Genomic DNA, 22,019 nt, shown 5'->3' with positions numbered 1-22,019 from the left:
CACTATGCCAGACTACTGAATCTTCAGACCCAAACAGCTCTTGCCGGTTTCTCTCTTCCTTGTCTTAACAAGTGACTTTTTCATTCTACGTACTGAGCATGCTTTCCTGTTGTTAAGCTCCGCCTGAGGCATAGTTTTCAAATTCAAACGTTTACCTTTCCTTGCTGTTTGAATTCTCTCAGGAAATCAAACTCGCTTCTGCTTACTGGATTGCAGCTACAGCAATTTGTCTCGTTAAAAACCATCAAATTTCCCTTCACTATTGCTGCCAAGTGTATGTTAACTCTGGACAGCTCACTCTTCAGCAGCACTGTGTTTTTTGTATTAAAATCACACAAATAGTTTTTGCAGTCTTAAGACTTATTAAACCACTGCATGGTTTGCCATTGTTTTCAAAGAACCTATTAGACCAGTGGTCTTAAACTGCGGCCCCGCCAGGTACTATTTTGAGGCCCTTGGTATGTTACCATTGTTCTGGAACGTTGCCCACCTCACTGCTGTAACCTCACGCAAGCACTTTCCTGCGTCTATACGCGATTGTGAGGTGGAGTGGAGAGGACAATTGTGTACAGGTGAGGTGGGCAATGTTCAAGAATATAAGGTAACCATTGGAGGTAGTACAGCTTGTGCGAGTGTACATAATCTCGTGAACTCTCACGAAATTCGGCACCTCTCTTGGCGGTGACTGCTTGATGTAACATAGCGGTTGTGTCCAGTGCTGGAGGAGGTGAAAGCTGAAGGCAGTTGTGGACGCAACCACTGGACACTTAAGGCACAAGTTTTCCAGGCACAAGCCAGATATTGATTCTCCCCTCTACAAAAAAGCATAGAGGACTACACCAAAATCTTGTCTCTTGCAGTTGATACTTTAGAATCTAAATCACAATTTTGCATCCTATATAATAAAACCCTAAGCGCGCATGCGCACTTAGGGTTTCGTGTTCCCTGCCGCTGTGTTTTGTGATCCATGGCCGGATTCTATTTTAGAACACGGTGGCAGGAAACACTCTGGAGCTTCCCCCCCTCCAACCCTCACTCACTGCGAAAGAAACCGCTGTCGCTACCGCCGTTCCTTCTGCTCCCCTCTTTGGAGTGTGCAGTGCAGGCCATGCACGTGAACCTGGAGGCGCACCGAAAGTGTAACGGGGTTCCTGGGAAGCTGAACGCAGTCTCCGGGCAGCCTCAGCAACTGCCGGTCTTCCTCCCAGCTCGCGTCTAGAGCCTTTCCGGCACCACAAATTTCGTGTCCAGTCCGCCCCCAGTGAGAGGTTGAGTGTTGTCGTCTTCGCCCCCCACCCCCCTCCCCACCGCACCCAATCCCCCGTTGAGCCTCCAATCCGACCCTCCAACCGCGGTCTGGCCAGCTCCCTTAGTCCCTTGCCACCACCCCCCTTCCCTTCCCACGGTGCCGACAAACCTCATGACTCCAGCAGCGGCCGCAGCACTCTAAACACGCTGCTTCGCGGCCTTCTACTGCCCTGATTTGCTCTGCCGGTGACTACGGGAACTCCCCACAGCCATTTCCTAATGGCTATCTGCACGGGGCAGGAGTGTAGGAAGATCACTCCTGCCCCGAAAACCAGCTAGACCACCAGGTAAGGCCAGGATCCCAGGGGGGAAGACAAAAATATGGGGGGTTTTCCACCTCCTCCCCCCCCCAAAAAAAAATCGCGATTATGTGAAATCGTGAGTAGGGAAACCATGAATGGGGAGGGGGAAGTGTATCTAGTTATTTAAATTGTATTTTTTAACTGAAATGTTTCAGTTCATCTGTTGTGAACTGCTGGTGGGGCGGTATACATGAAAATAAATTATTATTATTATTCTGCTTCAACTCATTTACAGCACACCATGGAATTCTACATCAGCTAGTATAGAATATCCTTTTGGGTAGCAGGCCAGTGAGTAATTGCCAACACCCCTTTGGCTAGACAGTGACAGTATGTCTAAATTTAAATGACTGGAACCTAATTTCTGTGGGGGGTGTGTGTTATTGCATCATTGTGAATTTCTGGAATTATGTACCTTGCAAAGTTAACTTTACTGATAAAGTAAACCATGAACCAAAAAACATAAATCTGGGTCACATAAGCAAATAAACTTTATCCTGTTGTCTATAGGGAGCCTTCATGTACATCTGAAGGAGTGGCCTAAGGTCAGAAATAGAGAATGACACGGGGTCAAATTTTTCCCCGTCACCACAGGAACTCAAATTCCCTCTCTTCATGAGTTTTGTCACAGTCCTTGTCCTTGCCCCATTCCTGTACGCTCTACCTTAACCGCACAAGCCTCGGACACTTATGATTTTAAAGTGTTTGAGGCTTATGCAGATGAGGACAGAGCTTAGGCATTGGTGGAATGAGGCATTATGACATCACAATCTGAGCTCTACAATGTTGCTACTTATGATTTCAAAGTGTTTGAGGCTTGTGCAGACGAGGGCGGAGCTTAGGCATTGGTGGAATGAGGCATTATGACATCACAATCTGAGCTCTACAATGTTGCTAATTATGATTTTAAAGTGTTTCAGGCTTCTGCAGATGAGGACAGAGCTTGCAGGAATGGGGCAGGGACAGGAAAAGAACTCGCCAGCATGGGATGTGAAAATGAGTTCCTGCAGGAACGGGAAAAAATTTGTCCCTGTGTCATTCTCTAGTTAGAACAATGAGCTAAGAACCAGGAAAGCCAGGGTTCAAATCCCATTGCCATACTTGTGATTTTGGGGAAGTCATTTAACACTTCATTAACTCAGGTGCAAAGAGATAGGAATCCCTTTGTGGACAGAAAAATGTACTGAGCTTGTTTTGATTTTCTGAGAAAGACATAAGTTAAATCAAAATCCCTTCTATATTCCATGTAATTTTAAATTCAAAATCTTCTGCAGACAATAGATAATGGGCAATATTAAAGCCCAGTTAAAGATGCAAGCTGACACTATTTCCTTTACTTTAAAAGGATATAATTTAATCCATGTTAGACCATCAATGCATGTTCAAGTTTCAAGTTTAATATAAATTTGATTGATCGCTTATTCAAAGTTCTAAGCGATGTACAAATCAGTAAAATTAATATAAAGAGCACTCGTTAAAAAAAACCAAACTGGCCTACAGACACACAATGCTAACTTCTGAGCTACAGAGAAAATACACATTTCTACCATTCATTTCTTTTCCTTTTCAAGCAGCCACTGTTATCATTTGTTATTTTTGTCCATCATACTGCTTTCATCAGAGAAACAAGAACCAATGCACTGGAACCCCAGAATCATCATTTAGATTAGGGGTGTCCAACCTGCGGCTCGGTGAAGTATTTTGTGCGGCCCCGGTCAAGGGCGATGCAGTGTTTTCCTCTGCTGCCCCCGGGTATTTACCATCTTGCCAGCTCCCTCCTGTGTCTTGCTGCAGCGTTTGAAAGTTTGTGCGGCCCCATAAACATTTTTTTTAGCCAATACGGCCCAGTGAAGCCAAAAGTTTGGACACCTCTGATTTAGACTAAAAGAAATTTGGGTTCTTGCATCAAGTCAAATACGATGAGAGAAGTAGTTCAATAGAGCATCATAAATTACAGACTGGTACCACCAGAGAACATCGTTGTGTATCCCACATTTTCCAGTCTTTTTCTTGTGACCCATTCCAACTTAATTAGTAGGCAGGCACCCCATCTCAAAGAAAACCAAAACCAATATGTACAGAGTTAAATGTTAAAAATAGGCAAACTGTATCACTGTGGTGCAAGTAAACCCAAGGTCTGTCCCATTTCATTGATATATGCTCTGCTATATAAACCTTGGCTTCAAACTCATTAGAAAAGAAATACACTTCCCCCTCCTTATTCGTGGGGGTTAGGGGCAGAGCCGGCCGAGAATATTAAAAAACTGCGAATAATATTCGGGCTGGTTCTGCCCCCAACCCCCGCTTCCCCTGGCTATTTTAAGCCCTGAAAGCCCCCTTTCAAGCCTTACCTGGTGGTCTAGTGGGCTTTCAGGCAGGAGCGATCTTCCCACGCTCCTGCCCCATGCAGATCGCTCACAGGAAATGGCTGCCTTGAGCTCCCGTAGACTCTCGAGCCATTTCCTGTGAGCAATGTGTACGGGGCAGGAGCGTGAGAAGATCGCCCTGCCCCAAAAACCCGCTAGACCACCAGGTAAGGCTTAACGGGGGGCTTACAGGGTTTAAATTAGCCTGAAAAATGAAAATGCATTTTTTGTTTTAAAACCACGAATAAGCAAATCCGCAGATACGGAATTCACGAATACAGAGGGGGAAGTGTATACTTTTAAGCCCTAACCATACTCTGCAAAGGACCTCTTTCCATAACATAACATAAAATCAACTTATAGACCACATAACTGTGAGGATCTATGCGGTTTACAAAAGTGTGAGGACCTCTTTCTATAACATAACATAAAATCAACTTATAGACCACATAACCGTGCAGTTTACAAAAGATTAATCTATATCAAAATGAAACTCTTTAGGAGATTAGTTACCCAGGAATCTAGAAAACAAGTAAGTCTTTAGATGCCTTCTGAAATCCTAATATGAAACAAATACAGATAATAGATGCTTAAAATCTTTATCCCAGACAGCAGCTTGATATGAAGGCTTACGTTTGTGATATCTTTTAAAACTTGCAACCCTTTACTGATGGATAGATGAAAAGAGTACAATGAGATGTTCCTGAAATACTAACATCTTTTCATCTCTCTTCCATTTGATCACTGTATATTGTGGGCAAGAAAGGTCAGGCTGGTGTCTAGCCAGCGAGACATCATTTGCTGTCCTTCACATGAAAGTTATTTTTTATGACAGTGAATGTGTCATAAAACAGATGGCAGTTTTCCGGTGCAGCGGTAGTGTGCCGGGGAAACAGTCTGACATACTGTGTCTGCTTGACCCCATGAATTTCAGGAAAGGGAAGAAAAGCAAATACTGCAGTACCATAAATGCAGGGAAAAAATCATCAGCTCTTGGAGATCAACTTCTATTTTTGCTGCCCAGTTTTTCCAGACTTACTAAATGGAAAGGGTTACTTTTTCTTAACAGATGAGGGGGAACTAAGTAAAAGAAGCAAAGTTCATATGAAACTCAAGAGTTAAGTACTTACCTTGATATTCTTTCTTTCTAGTAAACAGGGGCATCATTCTGGAACTTGTGGGTTGCTACCCCCTGATCATAAGATCTGGTGTAGAGAGCCTCATTTACATTTCTCTGATCCACCTCCCCTCACTCTGGGTTGTCCTGTAAATCCTCAGTTCATATCAAAGCAGATGGTCAGTCCTAGAGAAGAAACATAAAATGGAGAAATGCAAGGAAACTCCCTGAGAGACAAGTCTGTTCTGCTCATATCACAACATTTAACACAAAATATATCATTAAACAATAAAAACCATTCAACAATACGAGGGGGAACAAACAGGCCATCTTCCCGAGTACAATCTGCATTAAGTCTTGGAATTCTGAAAGATACCCCCTAGTCTTTTAAAAATAGTAGTGGTTTCCCCTATCGTTGACCGTGCTGGATGGGGGAAAGAAACAAGGCATCCAGGAATACAGACATGTCCGAGACAGGAAGCAGGCTAATGAACATCTGATAGGGTGGGCTTCCAGAATAATGTGCCTATTTACTAGAAAGAAGATTATCAAGGTTCAGTACCTAATTTTCTCTTCTAGTGTAAAAGGCACATCATTCTGGAACCTGTAGGACGTTATCAAAGCAGTCTACCAGAATCTAGGAAGAGACAGATGAGCCTACTGAAAGTACTGAAGATCTGAATGCGGTATCCAATTTGGCCATCACATCCACCTTATAAAACTCTGTGAAAGTATGGAGGAAAGACCACGTGGCCACTCTACAAATTTCCTCAGAGGAAACTTATCTGGACTCCGCCCAGGAAGAAGTTACACTCCTAGTGGAATGGGCCTTTACATCTACTGGAGTTTGCTTTCTGCTACCAATACAAGCAGAAGAAATAGCCATACGAATCCATCTAGCAATGGTCGCTTTTGAAGCTGGCCAATCCCAGCTGCTAGTATATGCCAGTACAAAAGGATGATCCAACAGTCTAAGTTCATTCGTCGCTTCCAGATAACGAAGCAACACTGCGAAAATCCAGCAATTTCAGAGCCTTGTCACTCTTCTTGGACCCCCAAGGGCATGAAGGCCAACAACAGTACTTCCTGGCTGACATGAAAACTGAAGACTACTTTCAGCAAGAAAGGGGGGTCCGTCCTCAGTGAAACCCCCATCTCTGAAACCCTGAGAAAGGATTCTCTGCAGGATAAGGCCTGTAGCTCAGACATCCATTGTGCTGACGCAATCACCACTAAAACACTTAACTGTCAGGTCCATTATTGACGCAGTCTCCCAAGACTCACACAGAAAGATTAAGATTCCACGCTGGAAAAGATTCATGACCAGTAGGATGTAAACATAATGCTTCCTTCCAAAATCTGGACACATTTGGGTGAGAGGCCAATGTCCTTCTATTAATCGGGGATCTAGAGCACCAAAGACCCACTATCTGTACTTTGAGAGAGCCAAACGCTAGTCCATTCTCAAGCCCTTCTTGAAGGAAAGCTAGAACAAGCAACACTGGTGCTGTGACCAGGTCGTCACTCTTCTGGGAATACCAGACCTGAAACCACCTCCATACCTTTGCATAGACAGTTAATTTATCAGTCCTGGTTGCCATCAGAGAATTCTGATACAAACGGCGCCCAAACTTGTCCATGGTCCTGCCTCCTCTTCCAGGAGGGACAGTGGCATAAACCTTGGAAGGGTTGTTCCTTTTCAAAGAGGAATCCATGAGAAGGGATTGATGTGATAATTGAGACTTCTCGAAGCCCTCGCAATGGACCATTCTGTAACGGGATTCCAGCTTCCTTGGAACAGCAGGAATGGAATAAGGTTTTTCAAGATTCCTCTTGAAAGTTTGAGAGAGGAGTCTATTTATGGGTATTTTGAAAGACTCCACAGGAGGTCGAGACATACCCATCTCTTCTAAATACTCAGTAGTGTATTTGGAATCAGAGTCCAAATTAATCTTGAGCTCCTTACTCCATCGGGAAATGGAATGGACTTTGAATAAGCTAAGTCTATTATTTATTATATTTATATAAAATAATTGAAATAAGTAAATAGTTGGGAAATAGTACTTAGAATCATGAAGAATCCCACCACCTGTATCTATCGATAAGGGTGGATATCTGAATTCCTAAAAAGTACTGTTGTAAAGAAACTGGACTAAGAAAGAATTTATAAAACATTGATATATTGTCTAGCGCTACTATACTATCTTAAGTTGAGTGTCCAAGTCGAAGAGTCATTCTTCTTTTTTTGGAGTGAATTGTTTTGGTGTAAAGAGTGAGATTCTCTTTATATATATTATAAATATTGAAAGATGGCTCAAATGTCTTCGACTTGGAGACAAGCTTCTTAGGCAGCTTGATGACCACTGCTGGCACCTGAAGACTTAGTAGATTTGCTCGAGGATGAGGTCCCGAACGAGGCAGGCTTGATCAAGGAGGAGGCCAAGGTCGAGGCAGAAGGCGGAACCCCGGTAAGCTTGACCAGATGTGAGGTCGAGACCGGGGCAAGGGGATACATACTGCTAAAGAGCTTTTCCATCTGAACTCGACGACACTTGCGGGCTCAAGGTTGAAGGGTACACGACTCCGGATGATGGTCAGGTCCCAAATACTGAATACACCACCTAAGTGGGTCAGTGAGGAAGATTGCATGCTGGCAACGGCTACACTTTTTGAAGCCTGTGACCGGCCTGGACATAGGTGGGAAGATAGCTGCAGCAAAATTGAAACCCAGCGGTGGAGGCCGCAAAGCAGACCATGCCATGACAAAAAAATAAAATTAAAGTTTGGTTTTTTTTAAATTGAAAAGAAAAGAAAACACGCAAGAAACACAGCGACCCTGTAAAATAAGAAAACATGAGCCACGGCGAGAGAAGGCACGAAGTTTAGAACTGAGTCTAGCATAGAGCGTTGAAAACACAACTTCTCGGCTCCGCGGAAAACAGAGAACTGAAGAGATGCGCACCCTTGTGTGGGCGGGAAGGCACTCGCAAACTTTCTAAGTTCTGCAAGCAAATCAGCTTACGAAGCTGTCCGCTTCAGGGCTCCTTGGATGATGTCACCCACAGGTTGAGAATAGGCTGCCTGCTTGTCCTGGGATAAAATAGGTAAACATGAAGATGTTTAGAACCCTTTAAACCAGACATGGGCAACTCTGGTCCTCGAGGATCGGAATCCAATCAGGTTCTCAGGATTTCCCCTCTATCTTTCCTGCACCGCAATCATGATAAAACAACTACAAACAGTACAAAACACAGCTCTGAGACTTATCTACTCACTGAGGAAACACAACCACATCACAGCGGCTTACCTCAATTCACACTGGCTCCCAATATAAGCAAGAATACTATTCAAATTCTACTGTCTACTATTTAAAACATAAACAGAGACTGCCCATCCTACTTGAACAACCGACTAATCCAAACAACCACAACCAGACATAGGAGAATCCACACTCCATTCACGCACCCTCCTGGCCACTCAGGCAGCAAAACTAGACTACTAATTCTGCAATTTACTGATCATGACCCCAGACTACAAATCCTTCAGAAAAGGAAAATAAAACGTGCTATTCAAGAAATCCTTAAAGACAAACTAACACAGCAAGATTCATCTCAATCCCCAATAGCAACCCACTCCATAACTCCTTATGTATCCCTAAATGTCCAAATAACACAGTTATTTACCGTAACAGTTGTTATCCAGGGACAACAGGCAGATATTCTCAACAGTGGGTGATGTCACCGACAGAGCCCCGCAGTGGACAGCCTCGAAAGCAGACTTGCTTGAAGATCTTTGTAAGAGCTTCCGAGTGCTGCACTGCGCATGCCCGAGTGCCCTCCCGCCCAAGTTAGGGCACACATTTCCTGTGAGGAACCTCAGTTCAGATACCTAGCTAAGAAGCCAACCAGGGGAGGAGGATGGGTTGTGAGAATATCTGCCTGCTGTCCCTGGATAACAACTGTTACAGTAAGTAACTGTGCTTTATCCCAGGCAAGCAGGCAGCATATTCTCAACAGTGGGTGACCTCCAAGCTAAGCATAATGGGATGGAGGGAGAGTTGGCAAGTTAAGAAAAAAGATTTTGCAAAACAGATTGGCCAAATGGCCATCCCTTCTGGAGAAAGTATCCAGACAGTAATGAGAGGTGAATGTATAAACCGAGGACCAAGTGGCAGCCTTGCAGATTTCCTCAATAGGAGTTGATCCAAGGAAAGCTACAGACACCGCCATAGCTCTAACTCTGTGGCCCATGACTCGACCCTGCAGAGGGAGACCAGCCTGAGCATAGCAGAAAGAGATGCAAGCTGCCATCCAGTTGGAGATGGTTCGCTTCGAGACAGGGTGCCCCAACTTATTTGGATCGAAGGAGATGAAAAGTTGTGGGGCTGTCCTGTGAGATTGAGTGTGTTGCAAGTAAAAAGCCAAGACACGCTTGCAGTCCAAAGTACGGAGAGCCACTTCTCCAGGGTGAGAATGGGGCTTTGGAAAAAATACTGGAAGAACAATAGATTGATTGATGTGAAATTCTGAAACAACTTTAGGTAAGAATTTTGGATGAGTACGGAGGACCACCTTGTCATGATGAAAAACTGAGAAAGGTGGATCCGCAACCAAAGCTTGTAACTCACTGACTCTTCGAGCAGACGTGAGGGCAATCAGGAAAACTACTTTCCAAGAAGGTACTTGAGATGAGCCTTATCAATTGGTTCAAATGGAGGCTTCATCAATTGAGCCAAGACAATACTGAGATCCCAGACCACTGGGGGTGGTTTAAGTGGTGGATGAACATTAAAAAGTCCTTTCATAAAGCGGGAAACCACAGGATGTGCAAACAGAGGTTTCCCATCAAGAGGCTGATGAAAAGCAGCAATCGCACTGAGATGGACTCGGACAGATGTAGACTGAAGTCCCGAATGTGATAAGTGAAGTAAATAATCCAAAACAGAAGTCAAGGAGGTAGACATTGGCTCCATATGGCAAGTGAAACACCAAGCAGAAAATCTAGTCCACTTCTGGCAGTAACACTGCCGAGTGGACAGTTTTCTGGAAGCTACTAAAATATCTTGTACAGACTGAGAGAACTGTATAGAGTCTGTTAGGTTGAAAGGTACCAAGCTGTTAAGTGTAGAGACTGCAGGTTGGGATGTAGCAAGGATCCTTGACTTTGAGTAAGCAGAGAGGGAAAAACTGGTAGAAGCAGAGTCTCCCTGGTGATGAGATGAAGTAGAAGGGTACCATGGTTGTCTGGGCCAGAATCATGGTGGCATGTTCTGTCTTGAGTTTGACAAGAGTCTTGAGAAATGGAGGGAAGGCATAGAGAAAATGACCCATCCAATCCAGGAGAAAAGCATCTGCATCGAGATGCTGGGGAGAGTATATTCGAGAGCAGAACTGAGGCAGCTTGTTGTTGAGGGGAGACGCAAAGAGGTCTATCTGAGGGGTCCCCCATTGAGCAAACACCTGACGTAGAGGCAAGAAATTGAGTGTCCATTTGTGAGGTTGCAGAAGATGACTCAATTTGTCCGCCAGACAGTTGTGCTGACCTTGAATATATGCAGCTCTGAGAAAGATGTTCTGATGGACTGCCCAATCCCACAGCTTCAGAGCTTCTTGACAAAGGGAGTGAGATCCCGTACCTCCCTGTTTGTTGACATAATACATGGCGACTTGGTTGTCCGTCCAGACAAAGACTATGTTGTCGTGAAGAAGGTGTTGAAAAGCTTTGAGAGCACTGAAAATCGCTCTGAGTTCCAACAGATTGATGTGACAAAGACAGTCCGCAGGAGTCCAATGACCTTGGGTATGGAGTCCGTCGAGATGGGCTCCCCATGTGTAGGTTGACGAGTCTGTTGTGAGAACCTTCTGATGAGGGAGATTGTGGAACAGCAAACCTCTGGAAAGATTGGAAGAGAGCATCCACCAGTGGAGAGACTGCTTCAACAAAGGAGTTACTGTAATTTGTTGAGAAAGCGGGTTGGTAGCTTGTTGCCACTGAGATGCCAGGGTCCACTGAGGTATGTGAAGGTGAAGTCTGGCAAAAGGAGTCACGTGAACTGTAGAAGCCATGTGATCGAGCAGAACCATCATTTGTCTTGCTGAAATTGATGTGAGATGAGACACTTGATGGCAAAGGCAAATGAGGGTATCCCGACGTGGTGGAGGTAGAAATGCTCTGAGCTGGACAGTGTCTAGAGTGACCCCAATGAATTGGAGAGACTGAGATGGGGTCAGCTGGGATTTTGGAAAGTTGACTTCGAACCCCAGACTTTGGAGGAACATAATAGTCTGTTGGGTAGCTGCAATAACCCCTTGATGAGAGGGGGCCTTGATAAGCCAGTTGTCCAGGTATGGAAAAACTTGAAGACCCTGGGCACTGAGGGCTGCAGCCACCACCACCAGACATTTCCTGATGACTCTGGGGGATGAGGCGAGTCCAAAACAAAAGGAAGTCCAAAAGGAAGAACTCTGTATTGTAGATGAAGATTCCCCACCCTGAATCGAAGATATTTGCGAGAGGCTGGATGAATCGGGATACGAGTATAAGCCTCTTTGAGATCCAGAGAGCATAGCAAATCTCCCTGATCCATCAGGGAATATAAGGTTGGTAAAGATAGCATCCGAAACTTCTCTTTGACTAGAAATTTGTTAAGGGCTCTGAGGTCCAGAATGGGTCGCAAATAAAAGTTTTGGGTTTTTTTTTGTTTTTTTAAAATATTGTATAAAAAAGAAAATAACAATGAAACGCGAGCACAGCGACTAATAAAATAACAAAAGCCGCGGTGAGAGAAGGCAATGAAGAAGGCTGCAGAGCTGAAAGAAGAGGACTTCTCGGCTCCGCGGAAAACGTTGAACTGAGGTTCCTCACAGGAGACGCGTGCCCTAACTCGGGCGGGAGGGCACTCGCGCATGCGCAGTGCAGCACTCAGAAGCTCTTACAAAGATCTTCAAGCAAGTCTGCTTTCGAGGCTGTCCGCTGCAGGGCTCCATCGGCGACGTCACCCACTGTTGAGAATATGCTGCCTGCTTGTCCTGGGATAAAACTCCTTATGTAATCCGCCTTGAACCGCAAGGCAATGGCAGAATAGAAATCACTAATGTAATATGCTTTGAAAGCAGTGCATGCAAATAGATCTCATGCATATTCATTGGGGAAATCCTGAAAATCCGATTGGATTCCGGCCCTCGAGGACCGGAGTTGCTCATGTCTGCTTTAAACCCTATTCTATATGGGTACATTCTTTAGATATTGACCATTACTTCATCAGATCTTATGTTATTGCACACCAGGAGAATCCAGAAAAGTTATTACCTAGGTAGTCTTCTGTTTATCAAACTTATTCATCCAAAGATAAATGGATTCTGCTTGATAAACTCATCTCTTTTTAGTTTTTATCTCAACGAGTATTAGCCTTAAAATGAGAAACCCACTGTTCTAATTCAGTGATTTTCACCTCATAATCAGGTGCCATTGCTTTAATTGGGTTGTGTGTATCTTACCTTCATTTTCAATTTCAATATCAACATCAGCTGTAGTTTCCTCAATTAACTGCATCAAATTGATAGTACATTGATTAAGAATAGCATTCCACCTCTCCAAAATGTTATCATTAGAGATGAAGATACTGTACTTGGCTCTTTTAACATCTAAGTCCTCTCAAAATCACCTTGTGTCTGAAATTCTGCTAAGGTAGCCCTGTGAAGTTCAGCTCTTGCCAATTCTTTATAAAAATGTTCTACGTTCAGACCATGCTACATCCACCTCTATGTATCCAGTTTCACCAAATGAAGTGGTATGCTGTAATATCTGAGCCATATGCTCATCAGTCCATTTGGAATGAATAATGAAATGAAATAGTTCACTGATTTAGGAGAAGTTCATCGATCGCTAACCTTCATGCAAGTATCTGCAAAAGATGCATGGTCGCCATCTTGGATTAATGAAGTAAAGGAAGAAAATGGCCAAAGTGCTCTGTGTGAATTCATATTTCCAAGTGCCATATTCCAAACCTGGATTAGAATGATTTGTTTTGTCTTCCCTGATGCAAGATTGGTCCCAAAACATGATTGTGTTGGATCTCAAAATTGGAGGTCGCAGCAAGCAATGATTTCCAGTTGTTTCAAAAGTTTAGATTTCAGATGTTTCTTTTTCATTGACATATGGACATTAACCCTTTCAGGACCATAAGGATCGTAGGCCAATTTTTGTGGTTTTGACGACATTTTTATGGTAAAAAGGGCTTGCAGATGCCAAAAAATTGATTTTTTTTTGTGAAATATCATTATTTTTTTTTTTAAAAATCAAACTTCTGGCTTATGGACAGTGTGGCAAGTGAATCTTCTCGTCAATCTGGCAACGACGCTAATGAATGAATGTCGGAACCAGTTTGTTTACATAAAGGCAGTATCCTATGGAATCCGTACATATCAAATTTAGAACTGTAGACTATCCCAATCAAAATTGATAGGATTTTAAAGTTATGGGACAAATATGTCCCTTGGTCCTGAAAGGGTTAAATGATCAATAGTGGCATGGTTATCTTTAATAAGTTTCCCTGTTTTAGTGCTTCTCTGCTCATGGTCCTCTCAAGCTCCAACAATTTCAGCAATTCAACTGTACTAATTTATGAGTTTTTCTTGATTAATGGGCTTTGTAAAATGGGCTAAAACAGGTAAGTTTTGGACTTCTCACATTGATGTATTTTATAAAATGAGATCCCAACAGTATCAGCAATTAATGTAGAGATTTTTCAGTTACCACGCATTAATTCTGGCAATTACTGTGCAGTAACTTATCACTATTTAATAAATAGGCCAGTAGTGTATTTAACTTTTCTTCAAAAATCTTAACATACAACCATTTAAGTATACAGAGTGCTATGTATACCTTGTTAACCGTTTAGTTGTAAGCGGTATAGAAATTTTTAAAATAAATAATTAAAAGGAGACCAAGAGACAGTGAAATAGTTTGTTGTGTCAGGCCACAAACATAGCTAACTTGTGATTATGAACCAAGCAAGGAAACTGATTTCTAAACTCTATGGGCTCCTTTTACGAAGCCGCGTTAGCGGTTTAACGCACGTAATAGCATGCACTAAACTGCCGGACGTGCTAGACGCTAACGCCAGCATTGAGTGGCGTTAGTTCTAGCCGCGTAGCATGGGTTTAGCATGTGCTAAAAAGCTGAGTGTGCTAAAACCGCTAACGCGGCTTCGTAAAAGGAGCCCTATCATATATAATAAAACACTAAGCACGCATGCGCTCTCGCGCCGCATGTTCCCTGATCTGTCGCGGCGGCACGAGTGCGTATGCGCGCCAGAAAAGCTTCCCTGCTCTCCACCTCACAATACGGCCCTACCAACCGAAGTGTCTTTAGACGCTGCCGCGGCAAGGCAGTGCGGAGCGGCGGCTGCCGGGAGGAGACTGCGGTGGATGACAGATACAGAAAGCAATACTTAGAATTGGGGCTGGAGATTCAGTGGAGTTTGTGGTGCTCTCCACCTCATGCAATACGGCCCCTACCGGCCGAAGTTTCTTTAGACATTGCAGTGGCTCCTCTCATCAGCCCAGGCCCCGCTCCCTCTCGCGGCGCTAGCGGCGGCCATGGGGCCTTTCAGGCTCAATCGGGCGCATCGGCTCAGAGAGTACCTGTTTGGGTGAGCATGTTATTTTGTTATTTGAGCAAAGGGGTATGTGTGTCGGAGGTGGACTTGGTAGCCCTTTGTGGATATTCAATGGTTTGGAGTTCCTTCTCCCTCTCTCCCCCTGCCGATGGACAGACATGCAGCTGACTGTGAATGAGTATGTGGAATGCTTGGTTGGGTGAAGTATGGATGCACTTTTTCATCTTGGCCCAGGGGTGGTTTCCTGGGGTGGGGGAAGCTGGGGGTCCTGCTCACATCATTAGTGACTCCGTCGCTCCGTCTCCCTAGGTGGGATGGGGCGAGAGTTGCTATTGGGGAATAAGGGGGCGGTTGGGTTGGCGGTGGGGGGAGTGGGTTTGGTTTTGGGGAGCTGGTGGGTTTAGGGTAGGGGGTGGAACTGTCATCTTTCAGTCATTTTGGGTGTTGTTTGCTGGGTTCTTCTACAGAGCAGACAGGCATGGCACAACAGGGGGCCAGGGAGAGAGGGAAAGGGGGCTGCTTTAGGAGGAGGGGTGTGCTAAAAAAAAGCGGCCAAAGAGAGAGAGAGAGAGAAAGAAAGACGGACACACACATCTATTTTAGCACCCGTTAATGTAACGGGCTTAAAGACTAGTATAAAATAACATGGTGAATACTTACAAGTCATAATGCTGGTTCCACTTTGGGTCAAGTGTATTTTTCACAGTGTCTGTAGAATGGCACTGCCCTGATCCATCAACTACTATCTTGGCGAATGGATCAGGAAGCCCTATAAGTAAAGGAAAAAACACTTAGGAAAAATCATTCTTGAAGGATACAAGGTCAATAGTTAATGCATAACATTGTGATTAACTAGAGTGGTTTGCAACAGTACTCAAATTGTTCTGGGGATGGAAGAGTACAGACCAGTATAAAAATTAGGTGGGTGGCACAACGTCAGACTAATTATTACACTTGTCTCCAAATTCTAAGTAGCCATAGAAACTACTGCATTTAACCATATTCAGTCAAACCTTGGATAGCGAGTGGTTTTACAAATGTTTGCGAGTGTTTTGCAAGACGAGCAAAACATTTTATTAAATTTTAACTCGATAAACGAGCTTTGTCTTGCAGTACGAGCACATCACCAGAACCCACAGTTCAAGCATGCACATTTTACACCGAGCGCAGCTGAACGTAATAGAAGCGTCAAGTCCAATTTACCCATAGCTCAAGCACTCACAGCATACAGTATTTTGTATTAAAGTTTTTGGGTTGTAGAATCATCTGAGTTTCAATTATTTCCTATGGGGAAATTCGTTTTGATATACGAGTGCTTTGGATTACAAGCATGCTTCTGGAACTAATTATGCTCGCAAACCAAGGTTTTACTTTATTCATTAATTTATTATTTATCATCACAGTTTATAAATCTAAATTAATGTTTAAAAGTTGAAAGTTTAAGTAAAATTCTTATACAAGTGTAGTTTGGACCTGTGACGAAATGATTTTGCCACTATGAGATATTGTTGAGCGGTGAGTGGTGGTGCGGAGGTCCATGAAGAATTGGATGTGGGGGATATATAGGAAACTATATGCATATAAATTAGGGCATGGATTACTGTGGCCAAATGCTAACAGAACCAAAAGGCTGGCAACTATACTGGACCTGGTATTTTCTAATGAAATAAATGTAGGTCATCGCCTGAGTTCCAGCACTCAGATGGTGTGTTTTAATACAATAACAATAGTTGAGATGGGTCGCATAAATATCATGATTTTTGGACTTGAAAAATATTAGCTTTGCAAAGGTAGAGGAGTATCTCAGGAAAGTAAAACAAGGGTAAGAAGAACTTTCTGAAGTAGAAGAGTAAGCTACATCATATAAGCCATTGTAAGAAGAAGAAGAGGATAGCAGAAAGGGGAGCTATGGCAGGCATATTCAAATAATGCACAAGCAAAATGAAAAAAAGTCCTAGAACAAGATTTCATGATATGAGGCACAAGTAACTAGAGAGAAAAAGTTTAGCAAAGAAGTTGTAGGGGATGCACGGAACAGCCTCTCTCACAGGAGGTGCAGGAAGCAACTGAATCAACGACAGCCTGAGATGAGCACAAAGGGTCCTTATTTGTGAAAAGAAAACCAGAGATCACCCCAGGCCTGAGATATTGCAGCAGAAGGAAATGCAGCAGACTACATGGACATTACGATCCTGACATCATATTCTCTACTTCTAGAAATACAGCCACATTGTCTTTCCATGGGTTTTGCCAATTTGGAACTATTGATTCTTTCACTATTAACATACTTGTCAATACAAAACAGGGAAAAAGAGTTAGCAAGAGGAAAATAGGTAAATGACTAATTAGTTACTACAAAACCATGCAACAAATTAATCATAACACAGAATAAACTAGAAATGATTATGATACTCACGGAAAAAATCTTTTTTCACCAAGTTTTTTGCACATAGTACTGTAAAGGAAACAGAAGATTCAATTTTAAAAATGTTACTTGTAGGTGCAGGATCACAGAATTTGCATTCTTCAGAAAGGATTTCTGAAACTGACATTAGTAACTCAATTCTTGCTACAGGGTGTATTTGTGCTGTAAACATAGAAGGGTCAGGACCATGATCCCATAGGAGATAACTGTTTAGTCCAATGTTGCCTTTACTACAGGCAGTCCCCAGGTTAAGAACATCTGACTTAAGTCAGACTCGTACTTACAAACCAGGGTCTTGCCTCTCCCTTCCTGTGCCAACGCACCCCCCTCTTCCTCCCTTCCTTTCCAAACGAGACCCTCCTCCTTATTTCCATGTCCCAATGCGACCTTCAACATCATTGCCTCCATTCTGCGTCCAAAATTCATGCCTCCCTCTCTCCTGTGGGTGTTTATCTCTGCTAACTAGCTGCCTCCTCTGAGCCACACTTCTCTTTGCAAAGCCGCAAGCAGCAGCTCCTGCACACAGCTGACCCAGAAGCCTTCCCTCCAACATCAGAGGGAAGGCTTCCGGGTCAGCCATGGGCTACAAGTAGGAACTGCAGCCGCAGCTTTGCGAAGAGAAGTGCGGCTGGGAGGAGGCAACCGGCCAGAGGAGGTAAACACCTATGGGAGGAAGGCACGAATTTGGGACATAGAATGGAAGGAAGGATGAAGGGCACGTTGGGACCCAGAAGGGAGGAAGAAGGGGCACATTGACACAGGAAAGGAGAAGCAAGGTCATGTTGGTACACAGAAGGAAGGGAGGTAGGATAAACTTCAGACAAAAGATGGAAGGAAGGAAGAAAGGAGGAAGGGAGCATGAACTTGGGACAGAGAATGGAGAGAGGGAAGGAGGGAAACATGAACATGGGACATAGGATGGAACAATGGAGGGAGTGAGGAAAAGATGGGGAGAGAATAGAAAGCTAGAATTGTTGGGCATGGGTGTCTGAGTGAGAGGGAGAAAGATGGTGCACATGGAGAAATGAAGAAAGTGGTGAATTAACGTTTCAAAAAATGGAATTCGTTCTTAACCCGGGGAATGGCTGTACTGGTATATATTTTTTCTCCCTCTCCCTGCTTCACTGTTCTTATGGAAATGGCGCTCTTTTCCTAACTAATCTTTTGTAAACTGCACTGATATTAAAGCAAAGAGCAGTCTATCAATACTAATAAACAAACATATACATCCCCTTCCACCCACCAAATGGCAATTCACATCATGTACATGCTTAAATGATACTGTAAACCTGTTTGGCAATCTTAAGCTTTATTTGATACAAAAGAATAACCAGTTTAAATGGATAATTATGTTTGAGAGTTTCTACTCTTCATGTCTTACACACTGCTGCTCTATGGTCTTGAAAGCTGGTCTGAGTTACTGTCTTTGGATAGTCCTATTTTAAACTAAACCTTAACCTTATAAACCGCATCTTCTCTATAAGGATAGAGCTCGACACGGTTTACAAGAGTTTAAGAAAGGAAAATATAATAAGAATTAGTGGTTAAGAAAATTTAATAAAAATTTAAAATTAAAAAAAAAAAAAAAATTATGGTTATATAGAGAGCAGCGGAATTTACATTGTCGAAAATAGCCATGTTTTCAGATGTTTTCGAAATAATTGGAAAGAGCCCAAATTACACAGATTCAAGGTGGATTACAGTAGCACAAAACTTCTACAACAAGAGGAGAAAATATAAATCAAATACATATAGAAATGTCAGAAGTTACTATTTTCAACCTTGATAAATAAGTGAAATTGTAAACATTTAAAGCTTTCTAAAAGTGGAAGAAAGAAGGAATTCTTGTTGCAAGGTAAGAAGAAGGAATAGTTTTTCTTTGTACAGCAATATCATTCCAGATTTCTGATGGTAAGGGAGTGTTCTAACTTTAATTTTAAACTGATATTTATCAACATAGGGAAATCTAGCTTTAAGGTTGACTGGGAACGGAAGTTTTATTGTTTGACAGGAAAGTTTAGAATTTGTATGAGATCAATTGGGCATATAAAGATTCAAAAATCTAAGTTGTTCTTATGCTGGTCCAATGAAAGATGCTTCAGACCAATGGCGTAGTGATGCTGAGAGGCGCCTGGGGCCTCCACCCTCCCTGCCATACGTGCTCCTTCCCTTCCCCTGTACCTCTAACTTTCCTGGTGTGAGCAGTATCACCAATGTGCTGCTCGCGATGGCGTCAGCTCTCCCTCTGACATCACTTCCTAGACGCCGGACCCAACGCTGGCATGAGCAACAGGTTGCAGTTGCTGCTTGCGCCAGCAAAGAGCTACAGGTATGGGGGGACGGGACTAAAGGTGCATGCAGCAAGAGGAGGAGTGGGAAGGGCGGAGAAGATGGGTGCCGGCACCCCCCAACAAGACGGTGCCTGGGGTGGATGCCACTGTTCAGACTCCCTATCAGTGTTACTAAAACATTGATGCTTGCTAAAAAAAAAAAAAAAAAAATCAACTTCTGTATAAAATCAAAGTTTGACTTTTAAAGTAAAGAATAGTATGTGGCTTCATTACACTGCATAATTCACACAAGAAAATCAATGTTTTCACAGACTTCTTCCAAGAGAAATATTGCAGTCCCCCTGACATTGGCCAGAGTTTTGCAAATTGCTGCTTAAGTGATTAAAGACAGTCAAATTCTGCAAAATAAATATTCAGTGGAAAAAAATCTAAATTTCTACAGCATTATCCTATATAATAAAAGGCTAACTCGCGCATGCGCAGTCCTATTTTCGTGTTCCGTGCGCTGTAGGTCTGTGGCCGAAGGAGTGCGCATGCGCGCGAATACGTCACCACCCGATCGCCTCCACAAGCCGGACCGCAGCCAGACGACGTTATCCGTTTCTCCTGTCGCCGCCGCCGATCTCCGTTTCTCCTTTGCCGCCCACCCCCTTCTCTTCCCGCGGGTCCGAATGGCGATTCAAGCAGCGTGTACATCAGTCTCCACACGCTGCTTCGGGCCCTTCTACTGCCCTGATTTGCTCTGCCGCGTCTCTGATGATGTCATCAGGGACGTGCCAGAGTAAATCAGGGCAGAAGGGCCCGAAGCAGCGTGTGGAGACTGATAAAAGCGCTGCTGGAATCACCACCTTTGTAGTCCGGCCCGCGGGAAGGGGAAGGGGAAGGGACAGGGGCGGGTAGAGGAAACGCTAATGCTGCTGCACAGGGAACTGGTGGGGGGGGGGAGGGAAATGGAGGGGAAGGGAATGCTGCTTTGGACGGACAGACAGACAGAGAGAGGAAGGGAAACACAAAGAAAATAAGAAATACACAGGGGCAGGTGCTCAGGGAACTGGTGTGGGGGGAGGGAAATGGAGGGGGATGGAATGCTGCTTTGGACAGACAGACAGAGGGAGGAAGGGAGACAGAAAGGAAAGAAGAAAGACACAGGGTCAGGGAGATACACAGAAAGACAGACAGGCAAAGGAGGCCAGGGACAGAGACTGACAGAAAGGACAGCGGGAGCCGCGTCAGGAGGGGTGCGGGATGCGGCAGTGGGAACTTTTCCAATGGGTGCAACTGGGCAGCTGTCGGGAACCTCTGATCAGGGGCAGAGCAAGGTAAGAGTATCATAGGGATAAGAAGGAGGAGGGAGGATAAAAAAGGAAGGGATGCCTACTGCTGGACAGGGGGAGAAGGAAAGAGATGCTGATGGACAGGGGAGGTGAAGAAAAAATAACGGAGGACTAATGTTGGACAGGGGGAGAAGGAAAGAGGTGCTGCTGGACGGGGGGGAGGTAAAACAAAGGGAGAAGGGCTGCTGCTGCATAAGGAGAGCAGTGAAGGGGTGGTGGTGGACACAGTGGAGGTAAAAGGAAGGGAAAATGGACAGGGGGAGCAGGCAAGGGGTGGTGATGGACAGCCAAGGAAAAAGAAAGGCAGAAAGAAAGAAAGCGGCTAAGGAGAGAGAGAGAAAAAAAGACAGACACACACACATATGTTCTAGCACCCGTTAATCTAACGGGCTTAAAGACTAGTTGTATCATAAAGCTTATCATATTCATGTGCTAGTGTAACAGCACAAAAACTTAGAAAACAAATGCTCTGAAAAATGACTACTGAACCTAAAAATGTTTTCATTATCTTATTTTTGGGTCATCATATCTTCCAAAACTCCATTCTGTCAACAGATTATCACTTGTTATATTTAATAAAAATGGTGTCATTTAATCTTACGATTTAAAATATTAGGTGCTTCTGTGTTTTAATTTATGTATTTATTGTTGTTCCCCATGTATTAAACAATTTTTATGATTACTTCCTATTGGTGCTGGGAAATAATCAATTACACAGCATTTAAAATCACAGTAAAAATGATGCTCTTGTACGCAATACTGCATGAACTTCCTTTCTACACTTCTACCTCCGTATTCACTGTGATAGGGGATTAACAGACCCGTGAATACAGAAAAACCGCAAATAACTTTTTCATATGTCATTTTCTGTTTCTATTAAAAACCATCGTGAATATGGAGAAACCGCAAACAACATGATGGGAGGCCTGGCCTGTGCCTGAAGGAGAGGCAAAACACAGTGAAGAAAGTGCTGGGAATCAGCGATTTTCTCTGTAAATGCTTGGAATCAGCGATTTCTCTATGCAAGCTGACGCCATTTGGGGGGAAGGAGCCAGCAAGCTAAAAACCGTGAATAATCGAAACCGCGATTGCTGAAACTGCGAATACGGAGAAGTGTATAATGCTTCAAACAACTTCAATGTTTGCCCGTTCTAATCCTGAAGGGACATGTTTGCCTAACATAAATTTGGACAAGGGAAAATGACAACATAGATCACAAAATCAGTAGTGCAAGTTGTAAAGCATCAGAGCCAGAAA

General features: G+C 43.6%; 1 protein-coding gene across 1 annotated transcript in view; it reads right to left on the bottom strand.

Moving 5' to 3' along the window:
- Positions 1-22,019, bottom strand: part of SMURF2 (SMAD specific E3 ubiquitin protein ligase 2) — a 192,008-nt gene that overhangs the window by 82,876 nt on the left and 87,113 nt on the right. Inside the window, exons 2-3 of the mRNA XM_033960928.1 lie at positions 17,129-17,167; positions 15,373-15,481 (exon numbers count right to left, since the gene is read on the bottom strand). Of these exons, the coding sequence (XP_033816819.1) occupies positions 15,373-15,481; positions 17,129-17,167 (148 nt within the window). The remainder of the gene's footprint in view (positions 1-15,372; positions 15,482-17,128; positions 17,168-22,019) is intronic.

Source organism: Geotrypetes seraphini, chromosome 10, assembly GCF_902459505.1.
Source record: "Geotrypetes seraphini chromosome 10, aGeoSer1.1, whole genome shotgun sequence".
Taxonomy (NCBI): Eukaryota; Metazoa; Chordata; class Amphibia; order Gymnophiona; family Dermophiidae; genus Geotrypetes; species Geotrypetes seraphini.
The sequence above is the reverse complement of the archived record's forward strand: the minus strand, read 5'-3'. Positions and strand labels throughout refer to the sequence as shown.